The sequence below is a fragment of the Gallus gallus genome, chromosome 2, assembly GCF_016699485.2.
Source record: "Gallus gallus isolate bGalGal1 chromosome 2, bGalGal1.mat.broiler.GRCg7b, whole genome shotgun sequence".
In the NCBI taxonomy this organism is placed as follows: Eukaryota; Metazoa; Chordata; class Aves; order Galliformes; family Phasianidae; genus Gallus; species Gallus gallus.
The window spans coordinates 16,067,839-16,087,305 of record NC_052533.1 but is presented as its reverse complement, the minus strand read 5'-3'; the positions used below and the strand labels follow the sequence as shown (position 1 = coordinate 16,087,305).

The window sequence follows — 19,467 nt, the reverse complement described above, 5'->3', positions numbered from 1 at the left end:
CATCTTACGCTAATTTTGAAATGTAATAACATTTCTTCTGCCTATGTGTCTGCTGGTATGGAAAACCCTATTCTAGAAGCTGAGGGAGGATGCAGGAATATGCTTGGGCCATTCTTGCTCTAAAACCAAGCCTTGCGTTGGTCACTGGTGCAGGCTGCAGAAGGCCCCTCACTCAGCACTATTTCTGCTGTTCAGTTTTACACAATCTGAAAGGGTCACATGAGTTTTACTGTGTTTGTCAAGGTAGTGACAGACCCAAACACACAAGTACTCAATTCTACTCTTTGAAGAGACAATGCAATGCTGAAGTGCTGTCAACAGACTGTTACATACCAAACAAACAAATACTGCCATTAAACAAGACTGAGAAGCATTTCAGTCATCTCCGATGTTTTTCACTTCATAGATGGTCATTTTTCTACGCATTGTTGTGAACAGGATATTGCTCTTTGATGAGGGTGTTGCTCTGCTGATGATACCTTATGATTTAGTGAGTAACTACCCATCCCTCTGGGTTCCTAAGAAACAGCTGTGCAAAGCATGTACATTATTGGTTGCAATATAAGGAATTTTGTTTCAAAAAGACTTCAATGTTTGATAGAGAAACTGGAAATCGTCAAACAGACTTTAGCATTCTTTGTTTACAGACTCCCAGCAGAGATGCAAAAATAGACAAAGAAAGCTAAATGTCAATATTGCACTTTAACAGAGCCCCAGGAAAAATCAACCTGCTGAACTAAAGCAAAGAAATCTAAAAATAGCTGGAAAAAGCCTGACTGCTCATAAGCAAGGAGGTACTCCTCTGCTTGTAAGAACAAAAGAGACAGTAACTGCCAATCTGTTCTTTCTACTCTGTTAAAATGATGCGTGAAGCTGTACTGCTGCATTCTTTTGTACCAGCCTATCTCAATTAAGAAAAGACTGGAAACGGCATTAGACCATAGAGATGTCACAAGTGTCACTTTGAATTGTTTTAAAGTGTTTTCTTATCTTAGACAGTAGCTTCCTCTGGTATGTTGTAACTTGGAGAAATGCGTCTGAGTGTTAGGATGATGACATATATTATTATATTATGCTATGAATATTACAGAGAATGCATTTGAGTGTCTTCATGATCTTGATAGACATTTTTTAAATTCCTCATCACACAGTTATTACCAGAGATACCAGGGAGAGCATGTGTTACAAAGGTGGAAGTGAGCAGACCTTTTCTTTAAAAGTAAAAATTACTGGTGTTGCTTTAATCCCAGCTAAATCTGGGTGCTTTGCGCTGTATTAATACAATAAAGAGTTGTTCTCATAATGAGTAAGAACTATTCTAAAATCCAGGACAGAAGAAGAGTAGGTAAGGAAATTAATCAGTAGTTTGTTCAGAAAGAAGGGAAAATGTCTGTGAACTGCTGAGGCAGAGGCCTCTCACTAGGTCCAAATGAACTGGGAATGGAGCCTTACTGTTTGCAATTAGAGAACTTCCATATGGGTGCAGTTGTGCACATTCTTTTTTCTGCTTCCACTACATAACACAGTTAGTGTTAAATAAACAAAAAACGGTAAAAGTTTTAAATCCCCCCACCTTACTCCTTCTATTCAGCTCTCTTTGGTACTCTCAGTGCAGTCACAGCAGGTAAGTTTTCTGTTATGACTTAGAATCATTTTGCAGTTATCCTGGAAGACAATATTTACCCTTCAAAAGGTTACTTGGGTTTAAAATAAATTAACTAATGCCACTATTTTAATGTATATTTAATGATGTAATGTATTATGTACTGTATATATATGTTGTGTATTTAATAAACTTATTAAATATATAAGCATTTTCTATATTGCAGAAATATAAGTTGTTAAACAAAAAGTATTGTTGTTGCTTGTGTGATAACAACTACTGTGTACTTGTGAACTGGCCCTGAAACCAATCCCAATTTGTGATTTTCTTAATTCACAAAATTTAGTCATGCTGAGGCATAGTTACGTCCTTTCTAAAGTAGTAAGAAATGCTGCAGAAAGTCTATAAAATATATGCTGTCTTCTCTTACACTTTGCCAGCCATTCTAGGCCATTGAAATATGTAATCATCAAAGACCGCTGAAGTGGGGATACAGTTGTTCTCAGGGAACTTCACGAGAGCTGGTTGAATTCCCTGCCCGAATACTGAAATTGTAGAAAAATGCAGTTTGAGTCCTTTCAAAATTACCTGTCAAATTATGCTGAATTCCTTTTACTTCCAAAGGGTTTTCTGCGCCTGTTCAGTTGCTTTATATGTGAAACCCCAGAAGGAGAGATCAAACATTACCTAACCTCAGCTTGGCTGGTGGCTTTTCTGGGTGGAGGCTCTGAGGTCAGATCAGTTCAAGAAGGGAGAGATCTGACAGTATGTCACTACATCTCCGATGAGATTAACTGCTGAGATGCTGAGTGAAACAGTAGATCTTCACATCAGTTTGTAGTCTGCCTCCCTATTTCCTTTGTTTTGACACTTGTTTTTATTACAGTTGCCTGAAAGAAAAGATTTTAGTTTCAGAGCATCAGATTTTTTCTGGTGACAGAAAGCTCTTTTTTTTATTTCAGTGGGTAAAATGATGTGGAAATAAATTTTTAAGTTTTTTTTTTTCCCCAATTCAGTAGCTCTGGTGAGAAAACATCTCCGGTCATACTGAAAAAAAGCAATAAGAGATAAAAGCTAACAAACACGAAGGGCACTGAGAGACATGAATGTAACCATCCCAGTGGATCGCTCTTTCCCTCCTTTGCAGTCTTTGGGTAACAGCACAGAATGCAGGAGGGCTCCAAGTCATGCTAGAGCTGCATAAGACTTCTTCTGTAGCTTCTGTAGCTTTGCACTTGCACATGACACTATTTTTGTATGGATTTGCTCACTTCTGTGTAGTGGAAAAAAGTGCCAATTCTGAATGAACATCAGATAATGATTGCATTCTGACATAGGAATTTCTACAGCCTCAGGAGAAGGGAGAGTCTGTATGACTTACATTACCTTTTTTGTCTCTCCAGAAAGGTTTTTTGAAGACCACGAGAATGTTGTTGAAGTGTTATCAGACTGGACTCGAGACAGTGAGAATAAGGTTCTATTTTTGGAAAAAAAAGAAAAATATGCTTTGTTTAAAAATCCACAGGTAAGATGACATGATATTTCGATAATGATGTCCTTTTGTCTTTGTGCTGCCTATTGCATTACTAATTTGCTTTCAGCTCTGTTCCAAATTAGTTATTTCAGCTGAGTCCTAAATTAGAGATAACTAAACGTATGTTTTCAGAAAAAATAATTAAAATATTGAATGCAAGGATTTGAAAACCAGCACCTTCTGTTCTTTTCTGATACAGTTTTAAAATCCTGTCTGCAGGGGTGAAAAAAAAAAGGAAAAAAAAAAAAGATGTGTGTACTTCACCACTGGAACAGAGTGTTGAGATGGCAGATCTGCCAAAATCCAACCTTTGTCACTGCTGTAGTTTCCACCAGTGTTTCTACTGATAAAAATCAGTACTGCCTCGAAGGTCCAGTTTTAGTGAGTTATGTGTGAAAATTCATAAGGAGTATACTGAGTGCTAAAGGGAATTATCTGTATTTCATTTAGACTGGGAAAAGGAACTGGGTAAACAGTACCCTTCTCTGTTTGCTAACTTTGCAAAATGAGGATCTGTGTTTCACATAGATTTATTCACAAATCATGTCTTTCTTGTGTTATGTGGTTGAAACCATGTTTACGAATACCTTAGTACACACAAGTGATGGATTCTGTCCTGACCCTGTTAGCTCATTGAGCATCTGGCTTGATCCTGAGGACAGCAAGAAAAAATGAGAAATTCAGCATTGCTGAAAAAATAAATACATAATTTGGCAGCAAATCTCACTGAGGTGCCCATTAGGAAGGCTTTTTAGAGTGGGACAGTGTTTCATATAAAAACTGCAGAGAGGAAGTGCATAAGAACTATCCACAGTCAGGGAAAGAAAACTTATCCTAGATTGTATATAGATTAATGTTGATCTTAAATATGAAACAGATAAGCAAAGTTTGAAAGTAAAGCATACATGATGACTCAAGATGTCATACTTACTACTGCACATAAACATAATTAACAGCAGAGGTTCAGTTGTACCTCGTTGTAGTGATGTTTGCTGTGGCTTAGGGCAGGACCTCCTGGGAAGTGAATCTTTGATGAAGATTCTAGGTATTTTGATTGCCATGAGCTTTCAAAATAAACATGACCTAAACCAAAAGCAAAGTATGAGTCTTAAGTCTGCCATCCTCAGGACACACTGAGCTTGATCTGGATGTATGTAGTCTTTGAGCTTCTGCATCTCTGTGATAAGCTCAAAAATGAACAGCCTAAGGAGACTGTATCAGTTGTGGCTATCATACTATTGAAATACTATGCCAGTAATAAAGTCTAACCATCTGTCAGGCTCAGTAAATTCAAACGCTGTGGAACATGGAAAATAGTAGAGTCATATCGACAGTTTGTCTTTTTGACAGAAAGTAAGCAGTATTGCACAGAGCTCATGAAACATGGTAAAATATAGAAGTATAGGTATATAGGGGAATTTGGTTGAAGGGGATATTCAGTGATCATCTCCACGTGCCTGACCTCTGTAGAGCAAACCAGAAGTTAAGGCACATTTTGAGGATGTCCCAAATGTCTCTTGAACACTTATTTTATTATATATGATACATAATCTGGTCTGAGTCCCTGAAAAAGTAAACCAAATGGAAGTAGATGCTGAGTTGGTGTGTGTCTGGGGGGGAGGAGGGCAGTGTATATGATTATGTAGCAAATTACTTATGGAAATTATGGTATAACCACTGAGAAAATGAAATCCAGTGCTCTGATACAGTATTCTCAGTACATTCAGCCTCATCCCCCTAGCTCAGAGTACCTCAGTGTTGCTTCATTCTGTGAATACAGAAATTGCGGAATGCTTTTTTTTTATGTGAGGAGTGATAATGCAGCAGCAGCAGCAGGATTCCTTGTGTTATTCTTACTTAGTGCTTATTCTGTCAGAGGTTGTCTGTAGGGATCTGTAACTTGCAGATGCGTTTTCTGTGGAAGAAAAAAAAATAACAGCAAAAGAAACAAATTCCAAAGGTGCTCAGGTGCATGCAGTTTATTCATAGACAAATTAGTGATAATAAGTTTTAATCACAGAGGTTTGATACAATGAAATGATTTTTTAAAATCTAGCTATAAAAATGTCCAGATTTTTTCCTGAGAAGTGTGGGCCTCCAGAGAATGTCCGTGGACTGTGCTGATATTCTTTCTTTCTGCAAGCTAGCCTATCTATCTGGTGTAGATTAAAAAACAATTAACTAAACATGTTTCGTTTTCGAAGGAGGAACTGAGGTTTTGGAATGTGGGGTTTATCTGCTATGTCTGCGCTAGCAACCTGCTAGCTAATGCCATTGGCTGTTTTTGGAGATTGCCATCTTGCCATGCAATCTTCTCTGACATTTAACTGCAGCTTTGCTCCATAAAACAATTTTTGAAGTCTTCGGAACCCATTTTGGAAAAAACATTTGCAAAATCCTCAGGTCTCCTTCTTCATCATGACAGACACTTCTGCTGCTTCCTCACTATGTTATAATTCACCCTGCAGGGAATTCACAGTAAAAGGCTATTCCATTAGTGGCGTTGGTGATTCATCAATAGAGATGGAACATCATGAGTCCATGACTAAAGAGTGAAACAAAAATACATACTGGTACATGTACAGATAAAGGAAACCTTTGTGCTATAGGAAAGGTGGTACTTTGTCATGCAGTTGAGTGATGCTCTGTGTGATGCTGTACTTGACTCTGGAAGGGGAAGGGCATCAGATTTCAAGACTATTTATTTTTTCAAAAAGTTCAAGGAATTATTCTTAGCTAATAGAGTAATGTAGGATTTGTTTTTGCTTCACTGAAACAGTCTAAACTCTTGAGTTGCTCTTAGAACACTGCATTTGATTTTTCCTTAAATGGACTTTGATTTCCTATGTGTCTCTGTTGCTGATCAAAACTGCCAGGAAAATATTCAAATGATCCAGGTGACACCACGTGCATGTTCTTTCTGTAATTTCTGTAATTTAAGGACATTATTCGGGAAAATATATAGAGATCTGGGTGCAGTAAGTGCTTCATGCTTCTGCTCCCACATTATAAGCCAAAAGTGAGAGATATGCCCTCCTATGGAAAATCCTTTGATTTGAACAAGGTTTTTACTTCCTCAAAGCAGTATTAAACAACACAAAGAGGTGCAGTAAGAAGTTGTAATATCTTTCATAACGAGAGAACTGTAATGAGCCTCACTCTTGAATATTTACTTTGAAGTCAGTGAAACTGGACTGGTATCCACCAGGTGATACTTCTGTTTTTAACCACTTTGGCTGAGCTTTAAGAATCATGGTTTTCGTTGCCTTTTTTTTTTTCTTTTTTTCTTTTTTTTTTTTGGCAGAAACCTGACTGTTCAGCGTGCTGGCAAAGGCACAAAGATACAGAAGTGAGGAAAGGGAAGTGTTTTTTACTGCACTCCCAGTCTTTAGTAACCTTAGCTTCATTCGCTTCTTAGTGTATCTGAGACCTTAGTATAGTTTCAAGTTGAAGATACTACGTCGATAAATATTGGTCTGCCCTGGCACAGTAGCACAGGCAGATTTTGCACAGTTTAACTGTTTTACAGGCAGCTTTTAATCAGCCTATTCAGTGCTTTGTTGTTAGCTATATCTTTGCTTATGTACGTCTTTCATTTGTTCCATGTTCCCTCCTCCTAAAACACTTGAAGGTCATCATCCTCCAGTCACCATCCTCTGGAAGAATCAGATGTAGCCATTTCTTCATGTTATAAAATCAAGCAGAGTTTTATGGGCTTCAGAAGATCTTTGCCTTTAGCTTCATTTCTTTATTTACATTTGTGTTCTCCAGAGCAATTACTGGCATATTCTAATAATTTTTATGTGCATTTGGTTTAGGGGGCATGTGTATCATGATACAGGTTGCAGATATGACCACATTCTCATTTGTATTTTTATTCTGTACAAACTGCGTGCAGTACTCAGCTGAAATAGGATACATGTAGCATGCCAGTGTGAGCTGACCAGTTCTTGATTCACCACAGGTGCACTTTGGATGAGGGTAATCAGGCAGCTCATTACATGAAGAAGATAGATGTGAGTACAAAGCAGCAGCTTTATTTGCTGCATGGTGTCTTCCATCTTTCACTATCATGTGAGGGTTATACACACAAGAATAATCTGGCATGATTTTTAACTGCTTTTCCACAAAAAAAGGAGATTAATGTATCCCACAGTGGAAAGGTTGTATGCCTAGGCTGTATGCAGTGCAAGGCACAAAATTAACTTAGGCTAGCTATAAAATCTTTACAGGAGTTGCTTTTGTGCATGTGGTCATCAGCTAGTTTTACCAGTGTCCTGTGTGAGTACAGAGGGAAATGCAGGCATAATGTCCCCTGAGTATGTCTGACCTGGCTGTCAGTGTGTGCCAAGACTGCCACTGTAGCTCTGCATTAGTCCGACTCAGGTAAAAGGGGATGGGAGAGAACTGGCTTTGTGTCAGATTCAACTGATATGGTATGTGTGGGCATGGGGAAGAATTGTTCAAGAACACTTGACTACTCATCTCTAATTCAAGCAGTAGGAAAAAAAATATTTTATTTGAGGGTGGTTAGACACTGGAACAAGCTTCCTAGCAAGATAGTTGTGCCCCTTGCTCAAGTGTTCAAGATGCATTTGGATAATGCTTTAGTAACATGCTTTATGTTTGGGTTAGCCTTGAAATCTTCAGGCGTTTGAACTTGATCTTTGTAGGTCCCTTCCATCTGAACTATTCTATTTCATTCCATTCTATTTTCATAGTCCAAACAGAACAGAGCAAACCAGTGGCACAGTGTGCCTTTATCATAACCACTTATGTTTACTTTCCTGTGTAATCATTGTAAGAGGACAAATCCATCCTGTTAACTAAGCTCAGCTTAAGCTTCCTCTATTGAGAGAAAGACACTGTCTTTTGAAGTAAAAGTTAATTCTCAAATTTGTAGACATATGCTGAGAGCTACCCTGTTGCCACATCTTGTCCCATTAATACATGACATCCAAAGCCAAACATGCTTTTCTTAGTGGTGTCCTCAGCCAGGAAGAGCTTGCCTTTTATCATGACCTTTGACTACTGGACTTGGAATGACCTCTTGTGGACACATGTGGTTGCCTCCCATGGGATGAGTGCTTCTGATCAAAAATAGGAGACCACACAGTGGTAAAACAAGTACAGTGTACAGTCTGCTCCTCAGGTCTTCAACCACTGACAAATAATAAGCACCATGCCCTCTCAAATTTCAGGGCCAAGACATAGAGGAGGTATTCAGTAATAAATGAAATTTGTATTGACAGGTGAAAGATGACAGTGTACATCTGTGTAACATTGGTTTATGAAAAATCAGCCTTGTTAGAGGTCCTGTGTGGATAACGTTACAAACTTTCCGTCTTTACCACTGATTGTCAGTGCTGGGTGGTCTGTGTTTCTGCTAAATAAATGCCAGATGCTTGAATATGAATCAGTTGTAATCAGAGGAGCTTTGTTTTCTTATTACCAGTGTGCTAGTGACTTGGCTGAGCCAGATGAATACTCTCCCCACTCATAGTAGAGTTGATGACTCAGGCTTTGTTGAGAAAGTGACAGAGTGTACTTACCTTGATAAATTGTCCATATGTATGTAAGGGGGTCTACAGTGTCTTTACACTGATCAGTAAGAAAAGAAGGCTTTCAGCTTGCAAGTCCCTCTGCTTTCTGCATCTGTACCGAAGTCCAGAGGCCCAACCCAGTTGAACAGTGCCTTCTGAGGTTTCTGTTCGTATCTTCATCAGTGCAAAAGTGTGTGCCCACATCAAGCCAGAATGCTGTGATAAGGCCCTGCAAGGAGTGCTGTTGTATATATATGGGCCTCTTGGCTACAACAGCTCACAACAGTATCTTTCTCCCAGTGGGTTGGGTGGAGGATTGTTATTCACTCAGACCTGTGGTTTTGGGCTTCACAGGCAGGCATTGCTGTATGAATTACAGTGAGAACATACTTTCAAACAGATTTTGTTTTGAGTTGTTTTGTGCTTTTTTTCTGCTATGAATAATGTTTTCTGATGTAGTCATGCAGCTGTGGTCTAAAATATGCTTACATACCTTCATCCCTGGACTCAAAACGTATCTGGGTAGTCTGGAGCCAACCAAGTTCTGTTTCAAATCCTACAGAAAAATATTTATGTATTTCCTACCCTGTCAGTGGCACTGAATGTTAAAAGTCTCTTTTAACATTCCACAGACTTGGCATCTTCAGAGTCACCCTAAATTGCAGGGTGACTCACTTTCTCACGTCCCCTATCTCACTTAATGTGAATTTTTCATACAGCCGTTTTTTTTGAGGACTGCCCTTGAGGTCATCCACACCTCTTCCTCTTCCTCTCTTGGTGCCCCTCCAAAAGCCATCTGCTGTGGGGCTTGCATTCTGTCAGACTGCTGTTCACCACACTGCTTGAAAAAGATGTGGTTATGTGTAAAGGCAGGGTTTCATTTCAATAAAGATAAACTTTATTGCTCTAAACATAGTATGATGTCAGGGTAGATATGCTGCTTGTTTGTTTCATATAGTATAGAAACAGCGTATTCCTTAATGTATATATTTCTCATTTGTCTTTTGATAAGGCTTTGCATTCATGTTGTAGCTTACTCTTTGTTAATTTCTGTCCATGTAAATACATTGCTACATTTTCATAATTCTGAGATGTATGTCTTTCTGATAAAACAGTAGGTAGAGATAAAATCTCAGTTTTCTTGCTACAGAATTGCTGAAGGATTTTTAAGTAGATGGTTTTCAAAATTTGCTGGGTTTTTACAATTTTGCCTGCCTCCTAGAAAAAAACATGTTTTATATTATGCCTTTTGTTGTGTAAACTTAACTGCTTGACTAATTCCAGGGAAATCAGTAAAGCTGTCCCACGCATCCAGTGTTTTCAAAATCCAAGCCTCTGTTCTATGTGCACTTCTGTGTAGCAGGTGATAAAACACAAGAGCTTTGAGCATTATAATTCTGACCACAGATCCAAGTTCTACTTGATGCATGGCATAACTCCTTGACCTATCTGCTTCCTTTATGCATAGTCACCTTACTATCTGCAGGCAGCTGGTGTCTGTGCTTTTGAATTACCTTCAAAATGAAGAATTAAAACTCATCAGCAGGCAACTATGATTAAGGCTTTGTATAAGAAGTGTCTATATGCACCTGCTGTTATTAGCCTGCATATTCAGTATCAGAAGACTGAATAACTATTGAATGGGTTTTAGCAATCTGATTACTTGTATTGATATCTTTTTAAAGAACATGAATTTTGTTTATATCTTAATCAGAATTTCTACCTGGCAAACAAAGGGAAGAATGAAAGCAAAGAAATGAATGATAAAAGCAAAGAAGCTTTACTGGAGGTAAGCCAGCTTTCTGGGTTGATAATGGAAAGGCCACCAAAACTGCCACCGACTGTATCTTCTCTGTAACAACAGTGTTCGGTTCTTTGTGGGCAAAAGTGTAGCAACAGGAAGTTCTGTGATGGTTGGTAATAGCAGCTTTGTGTCTCAGGTTTAGTATTTGGCTTTTTCTCTACATCTGCTGTTTGCCACTAAAAATGCTTATTTTATTTTCTATCAGAGAAACTAAATGATGGAGAAACATGTTTGTTTAGTGTTTCTATGAAAACTAATGACACGATACCAACCAGTAAAAGCAATGTTATACAACTACCAATAAAATAAACAACTGTGCCACACCCTTAGGTCAGCTTTTGTGGCTTTCTATTAGTAAGGCTGATCAGTAGCAAACAATTATATTTTGCACTAAGAACAGATGTACGTCTCCCTACCTCAAATCATGAGCTGTGCTGAAAGAGAAGAAGAACCTCTGCACTTTTTCAGGATGTCTGTTTAGCCTTTTGCCTTTCTTGCTGAAGTTTTTCTTCAACTGTATGCTTTGAGAGAGGGAAATCCAGAGAAACGTGAAAGTTACATGAAAGACTACTGCAGTTTTACTGGTAAGCATTTTGGCTTAGGTAAAAAATCAGGAAAGATGCCTTTCTTGGGTGCCCGAGGATTCTCTTTTTTAAAATTAGTACACCAGATGTCAACCAGCAGAAGTTCTGGGAAATTCTGTTAAGTGTGTTGACATTAAAGGTTGCCCAATAGTAGGTCCCTCAAACAAACAATGAAGTATATTTCTTTAAACAGTGTAGTAAATTCTAGCATGTATTTATAAGTGAAAGTGATGATTGATGGGTTTTTTTTTCTAAGTGATTTCTGAAGATTCTCTTGACAAGTATATTTCTCTACAGAATTTAGAGATAGAGCAATAGAGAAATAAAAACAGCAGTACCAAGCGTTCTGTCTTATTGCATCTGCTGGGTGTATCTATGTCAAAATCTTCTGTAGTTGTTTTTGCGTGATCCTTTGGGGAAGAGGGGGTTTACACGTCTTCTTTTCCAGTGTGAGCACCCAATTTGTATGGCTGAGCTATTGCTTGAGCTTGGAAAAGTTTCCTGCCTAAGGTGTTTATCCCCCTGGTAACTGCATTCCTCATATTAATATGTTCACTAACACAGGAAATGTCTTTATTTTTCAAGAGAGCATTTTTCTACTGTTTATTAATAGGGTAATGCTTGAATCCATTTATTTTGTGTTATATTATTCTTGTTGCACAGGAAAGCTTCTGTGGGGCGTCTGTCATTGTGCCAGAGCTTGAAGGAGCCCTTTATTTAAAAGAAGATGGAAAAAAGTCCTGGAAGAGGCGTTATTTTCTTCTGCGAGCTTCTGGAATTTATTATGTACCCAAAGGAAAAACCAAGGTCAGGAAGCCAAATAATCCTTTTAGGAATAAAACAATTAACAGAGGTGAAAGTGAAGAACTCCCAAGATGGCATATCAGAGCACTGGTGCATCTGAGAGAGTACTCTTTTATTGTTTTGTTGTTTTTATTTTCGTTTCATTTTTAAGTTTGACTGCACCACTTGTGCAAATATTAGAATGTAGTCACTGAATCCTGTCACGTTTCCCTCCTTCTGATTTCCATGTAGAGATAAAAGCATTAAAGAAATAACACTCCACCGGAAATCAGCAGGGGGAAGAAAAACAGCACAGCATTCTTCAATTGGTGTTATGCTGCCAAAGTACTTCACTGTTATATGAGTTCCCCATGGAAGAATATTTTAAAAATTCTGAACTCATTTCTTGTCACAAAAAAGTGGAATCTGACTTTGTAGGCTACCAACTTCCTGTGCCAAAAACCAGCATGCAGAAATGGCGTACATTCTTTTCCTACAGTGATCTTTACCTAGAGAATGTCGTGCTTTTTACGACTGTGCTTTGAGTTGAAGGAAGTAAGGCAGCAGAGTCCACCTGACAGAACTGATTTGCTGGCGTTAAGTATTGCCAAGTATTTAAAGAGTCTGAATTGCCAGCACTGGAGAAGCAGAGGAGTCCTGAGCATATTGTGCTTGAAGGGGGCTGGTTTCTTATTTCCACAGAAGGGGGTAGAATGGCAGCTTCTGAGACTAGTGGGTTGGTTTGAGCTTTTTTTTTTTTTCCTGAAAACCATTTCTGTTACCACCTGCAGCTCTGCTTATACTTCATATTTGAAAATTCTGATGCTGATGTTACAATTTGTGCTTAACTTAATTCTTCAATTTCCTGACTAGATTAAAAGGAAAAAAAAAAACCAAAAAAAAACAACAATTGATAGCTTGTAAAGAAAGTGCTGCTGCTTTCAGTGTCCTGTGCTTGTAACCAAATCTCAGTGAAATACAGACCTAGATGACCTCGCTACCTTCACAGCAATTTATTGTGACTTTATCTGACCCTGAGATAACAGTTTTCCATCCTCCAATTTTCTTGCACACACACAACTTTCTATCAATTAGGACTTAGAATTCTATTTGGAAGTCACTTGAAGTAGACAGAGTGTAAGAACAGTCAAATGAAAAGTCCATTTGAGGCATTTCCTTGTAGCTTGCCTCTGTCAATAGCCAGCAGCAGGTTGAGATGGTATAAAGAATGTTCATGCAACTTGCTGCAGTCATTCAGTTGTGAGAAAAGTGATTTTTCACTGAGATACAGAAGCAAACCCTCAGTGGGCAATAATGTCTTCAGCTGGTGCATCTGTTTTGAAATCCAACATATAATCGTGTTTTCACTTGTTATAATACAGAAAAGCAAAGAAATCTGGCATACCTTTCTTTGGCACTTCACTTTGGCAGTAAAATACCATACAAGCCTTTGAAAATGCAGGAACAATTCCAGACACTTTTATACACGTGCCTCCAGGCACCAGTCATCATTATCATTTTCGTTCCTTTCTTCATTGTTACCCTACCTATCCCATTCAAAAATGTGCTGCTAATGACTAAGGCCATGAAACAGCAGAATCAAAACTATAGATACAATTTTGAAATGTTTATGTTAGTTATGTTTTTTTGTCTGATCACGTTAACATTGAAGAAATACTAGCAGTAGGTGACTTTGTCCCTTGCATGAAAATAATGAATGCATTTGTGTTGGTCTTAATTGCCATGACCTGATTCCTAATGGAAAGGAACAACTCCTTATTATACCATGTGGTTTTGAGCATGTTTGGGAACTTGCAGCAATGGAAAATCATAAGTTTATACAATCAGTGACAAAATCCCTGACATGAACTTCAGGGAAGAGGAGGGAGGAGTCATGTCTACATACCATATGCAGTGTTTTCTCATTAAAATTCTTACTTGCAAACTCAGTTTTGAAATGCACTAGCATAAATAAACCCAGCTGAAGGGCATATTGTAGTGAAAGTAACAGTAAAAATGAAAACAGCATAGAAGAGCCATCACATGTGGAAGTATAACCCCATTCTTAGGGGTAGGGAGAGAGTGTTTTTTCACAATTTCCTGATTTCTCAGTTTAACCAACAGTGACTGTATGACATGGCCATTTCTGTATTTCCACTCAAAGTATTGCAAAAGGTATGCTCTGTATGCAGAATTCTGAACAGAAAAGTGTGCCAGTAACAGAAAGCTTGTTACTTAAGCAGCATACCGTGATAAACAGAACAATAACGATGCCAGGAAATTTGAGAAAATTCAAAGTAAAACAGACAAAATGTGTTTTTATTTCCTAATGAGAGCTTACATTTGTTAGATGTATCAAAGAGAATCAAGCTCCCAAATCAGTTTAGAGCCCCAAACTATCATTCTCCACTCAGAATTATAAGGGTGTGGTTGCAAGATCTATGTGTATTTTACAAAAGTTATTTCTTACTGTGGTCTTCTGTTTTTCTTTTTAGCCATAAGCCAAAATCTCCACACAAAGCAATAAAGCATAGCGAAAGCAGTACAACAGCAACATGTTGTACTGTTACGTGTTATTCCCAATATGTGCTGACCCTTTTCCAAATGTTTCTTTAATAATGCATTCTCTTAAAATTAATCCTTCTTCAGTCAATGTTATGACAGTTAAATAAAATAAAAAGCATCAGCTTTCATACATTTGAAAACAGTCCCTTAATGAGTGTCATATCAGAAGTTAATTTGTTCTAACAATGCTGTGCTTGGTTTTCGTTTATAGACATCCCGGGATCTGATGTGCTTCATTCAGTTTGAGAATATGAACGTTTATTACGGTTCTCAACACAAAGTGAAATATAAGGCACCTACAGATCACTGCTTTGTCTTAAAGGTAATGTACAAGAAAAAAAAAAGTATCTGCTAACACAAATTCTTGCAAATTCAAAAGTATTTAAGTTTAAAGCTCCAAGGAGCCTTATGAGATTTAAAAAAAACCCATGATTTTGCAGAAGATACTCTCTTCTTTGTTTCACTCTTGATCAGCAACATATCTTTACAGTCCTCTGAATTGTAGGGATTGGTAGTCCTCTGGTGTATGTCTACACTGTATCTGTAAACTTTTCTTCAGAACAAGACTGAATGTGCTTCCAGTGACTCCTCAGGTGACTGAGCACATCTGGACAAATGACTCACGAGGCAGTCATATGGTGAGAAGACTGCCAGTCCCTAATGCTAACCTTATGACCAGTTTTATGTCTACTTTTTATTTGCAGTGTAGTCATACCTGTTGAATAGTTTGTTGATGTGAAATCTTGGCTGAATAGATATCTTAGATGGCATATTTTATTGCAAAGCTACTTGTAGCATCTGGGCAAAAGACACTGTTCATGCAGTCATGAATTTATTGCTGTTGAAGTAAGAATCATAGAGGTGCCTCTCCAGGTAGTAACACTGCAGATAGGCTGGGAATTCTCTCTTTGTTTCAGGAACAGAAAAGCCCATGCTTTTCCTGTAATTCAGGTGGCAGAAATGAAGCCTTGATGCTGCAGTAATTAGGGCTTGTTTGTTATGGGTTTTAGAATACAGTGTAATTACGGTGTATGAGACAGAAGATAATATTGTTGGTTCTTCTCGGATTAAGGGCCCGCATTGCAAGCAAGATACTAAAAAATACAGCATCTTGCTGTCTCAGAAAGAAGGTACAGGAAGCATTCACATCATAAGTTGCTTATAATACCACAGTGCTGTCTGTAGCTATACACTTTCAACACTGTTTTGGTTCAGCTTCAAAATATCTACTGGCCTAATTTACAGATGATGAAGCAGAAGTGGTTTATAGACACAGACTTGTTCTCCGTAGCACACATAACTAATTAACAGTGCTGGAAAGTTTTAATATTTAGGTTCTCTATAAAATGCCCAGGGAAAAATGAACAAGCAGCAGCCTTTGTCTTTCTTTGTAAAATAGGGATGGTCTGAAAGATTTAACTTCTAATGAAAAAAAAAAAAACAAAACAGAAAAGAGGATGTAAGTTAAAAAAGAAGGGAAAATAGAGTTTCTAAACCTTTGAGACCATATTTGTGTCTACCTATCTATCTATGATTTTGTTACGAGATTCAATCCAAAACAGATATCTGGTCATGGGTGTATTCACTTCTATTCAGATGAGAATAGTAGCATGATTTTTGAGGTGTACATAGCAACACATTTAACTGTTCACAGTGGGTGAGAAAACTTTCTGGATTTATTGCCATCTTTTGTGAAAAGAGGGAAGTTATAAATAAGAAATTAAACAAAAAAGAGTTACTAGGCTGAAATACTTGCTTAATTGGATCCATGATGTTAGCACCTTACCCTCAGCATGAAATGTGAAGAACAAGATCAAGAGATAACTAGGGAGTTTTTTGTATAAGAGGCTTGTGAATGTATGAAACATACTTAGCAAAAGTGTTTGTTCTGGTGCTTCTTAAATGTGTTTGCAGTATACTACAGTAAACATCATATTGATGAGATCATTATATCCAAGCAGTTCTGCTTTGAGATGAATACGTTATGTTATGCTGATTGTTTTCCATTTTAATTCCCAAAAGTTAGCATTTGGTAGATTCCTGACTGAATCAGTTTCAGACTTGGCTTCTACTAGCAGCTCTCTTGCAGTAACTGAAGTTGCTAAGGAAATATAAGCAAGCTTTGGTATTTTCAAATCTTCTGTTATTTTAAAAGTGAAAGCCTCTCACTTGGAGTGGCTCTCTTGCAGTGATGAAATGGAGAGTTTCATATTTCTGTGCTGTAATTGAAGTTCATTTTATACCATTTTGAAGACTTTCAGCTGAGATGAGTTCTGTCGTATCCTTCTCTTACATTGGAGCTGAGGATATAATACAGCTTGAGGTCTGCGGACTGAGGGAAAGAACAAAGTTAAATGTTGATCTCTCTGGTTGGTTGTTTGGTGACACAAAAGTGTGTAGTGAAGGACATAAAGCCATTTATTGCACTTAGTCACATTCTGTTTCTGTCTGCTTTCACGTGGAAGTCCGCCAGAATATATCCCTTGCTTGGGAGACACCTGTTCTGAGATGTCCGAGGAAAAAACAACATCATCCTTGAGATACTTCTCATCCTGTTGTATTTCAAGAATGAAGTTCTCAGTGTGGAATAACAGTACTTGGGCATACTGGTGCAGTGAGCAATAGGCAACAGATATAATAGGTAAACATTTGCCTTCGTTTTGCATCTAACCTGGTAATTCTGAAGGAATGTGCATGCTCAGCTCAATCTAATCCAGATAGAAATTCCTCCACAGCACAGTTGCAGTGCTATCTCTTCACAGATCTTCCATTTCCCAGAGTGTGTCTCAGGGCAGTGAACTCTGCAGAGGTTCTCTTCCAGTTGCTTGTTTGAGTTGGCAGCAGGAGAAGATTATCTTTAAAGCAAGTGGAGGAAAGTCATTCGAAGGGCAGCAGCCACAGCCCGTGCTAGCTGTTCACTGAGAATGGCTGTGAATCAAAGGAGATGTTCACATTTTGGGAAACAGGTTAATCCATAGTCTTTAATAGCTTCAGCAAGCTCTAACATCAGTCAAAATGTTTTTGAATAACAACATACTACTGCATTTTACATAGGATTGTTGCCTACTGAGGATACTGAGTAGCTCTTGAGGAACCACTCTCAAAGCAATGGGCAGTAATCAGCCAAGTTACTACTTCTGCTGTATTTCAAACTTAATGAAAGAAACTGCCCAGCTTACAGGAAAGTGCCCAGCTTGTACTTTATAGTGCAGGAGAAATACATGGACTTAGCAACTTCAGCAGTATCTTGCTTCTGTGCTAGGTGGAAGGTTCTGCTGAATTTTAAACCAGACAATCTCCCTGATTTGAGCATTGAGCTGTAAAGCTACTGTATTTATTTCTGACCCTACTGGTTAAGCTTATTTGCTTTCCTATGTAAAGAGAAGGAGAAATGCTGTTCTTTCATTCACAGGGCAGCAAATGAGAAGTGGTCAGATCTGGGGTTAAATATGACCCCATGCTTGAAGGAAGCATCCCTTCTTTTCTTCTAGCCCCTATTTGAATGAGACCTCTTAACAAATAACTGGTCTAAAACCAGTAACATTTGTAGTTGCCTCTATAGATCCTATTTCATATTATAAGGCAGAAAAGATAGAATACTTATTTTGACTGACTCCCAGCCTTTGTCATCTATGTGTGTTTGTGGAGGGAAGAGTCCTCAAGAGATGTTATGAGAATGAACACAGCATTCCTGTCATTTCTGTATTGCAAAGTATAATCAAGGGCTTCTGGGAAAGAAGAGCACTGTAAATAATGTTAAACATAACTAACAGTAGTAACTTGGTTTTGACTAGAATGATGAGATCTTCCAGATTGTCTGACATTGCCCTGAACTATGTGGGCTTTTTCCCCAGTGTCTCCATGGCATTTCTTTGAATACGTTGAGTACACGTTGATCTTTTTAAACAGGATGTGGGGTTTTTATCTAGTTTCTTCTTAGGCTAACGGTCAGGTGAGGAGCTCATATATACAGTGAGCCTTTGGTTTTAGTGCCTGTCCCAGTTAACACACACAACGTGTCCAGTCACAAAGCCTGTGAGCAGGTAGCTCCTTATGTCCTGTTGTTCACACGTTTGCTTGTTTTTAATCCGGCCCTCTAATTTTAACTTTAGTGGTTCATACCTGAGTTAATTAGCTGATACCAGATGGGGTACAAATGCTAGCGTAACAACAAGGAGATCATGCACATCATGGGCAGGTTGCTTTGATACTTAAAACAGAAGCCAGTGTAGATTTTGCAGCCTCTGATGTTGTACCCAGACAAGGTATTTTGAACTAGCTCATATATGTGTTCCTGGCTGCAGATCTATTCTGGTTGTTCCTCTTACAGCCAGAGAAGTGTGATGAATTCTGAGCACTTGTTGCCTATCATTTTGTCCTGTTATGCCAGCATATCATTGTATATGCTGTAGCTCAGACTTAAAATGCAGAACTTTTTGTTTATTCCTTAACTATCAAGGACTAACTGTCACTAAGGACACGACGGGAAAAAGGATGGTGCACTAGAACCAACTCAAAAGCACATCACATTGACCATCAGCAAAAGACAGGGCACTTTGCTGAACTTATATGGGGGTTTCTTTTCAGAACCACTCAGAAGACAGCTGCAGCAACTGAACAAAGCAGCTATTTCCTCCTACCAGCTCCTTTAAGGCAGTGGAAAGCCCAGCTGGGAGCAACTGAAAAGCACAGCTGGCTCAGTGCTGTCAGAGAGAGGGGTCACCTTTGGCTGTTCCTGTGCAGCAAACCAGAACAGATGTGTCTGCGTCCCCAGGATGGGAGCATGGCCTGGCATGGAGGCTCCAGTGGCTTTCAAGAATCATTAGGTGTTGGGGTGACTACAACACTTGAAAAATTGTGATGTTTCCCTGTAGCTACTTGGCCTGTACAAATTGTTCTACACTGATCCCTCCAAGTCCCATACATAGAAAACACAGACCAAAAGGCAAACCCCTCAGCATACTGAAAATAACATTTCTGAGCTTCCCCCATTCTCTGCACGGCTGTCTGCAACCCCACAGAGAGCACTAGACACTGCTGGAGAGAAGCAG

General features: G+C 38.5%; 1 protein-coding gene across 2 annotated transcripts in view; it reads left to right on the top strand.

Annotated features, from left to right (window-relative positions):
- The window catches only part of APBB1IP (amyloid beta precursor protein binding family B member 1 interacting protein), a 58,429-nt gene that overhangs the window by 23,646 nt on the left and 15,316 nt on the right, over positions 1-19,467 (top strand). For both annotated transcript variants that reach the window (NM_001006357.3, XM_046921882.1), the window contains exons 7-10: positions 3,007-3,128; positions 10,395-10,469; positions 11,732-11,875; positions 14,628-14,738. In NM_001006357.3, coding sequence (NP_001006357.3) covers positions 3,007-3,128; positions 10,395-10,469; positions 11,732-11,875; positions 14,628-14,738 — 452 coding nt within the window. The remainder of the gene's footprint in view (positions 1-3,006; positions 3,129-10,394; positions 10,470-11,731; positions 11,876-14,627; positions 14,739-19,467) is intronic.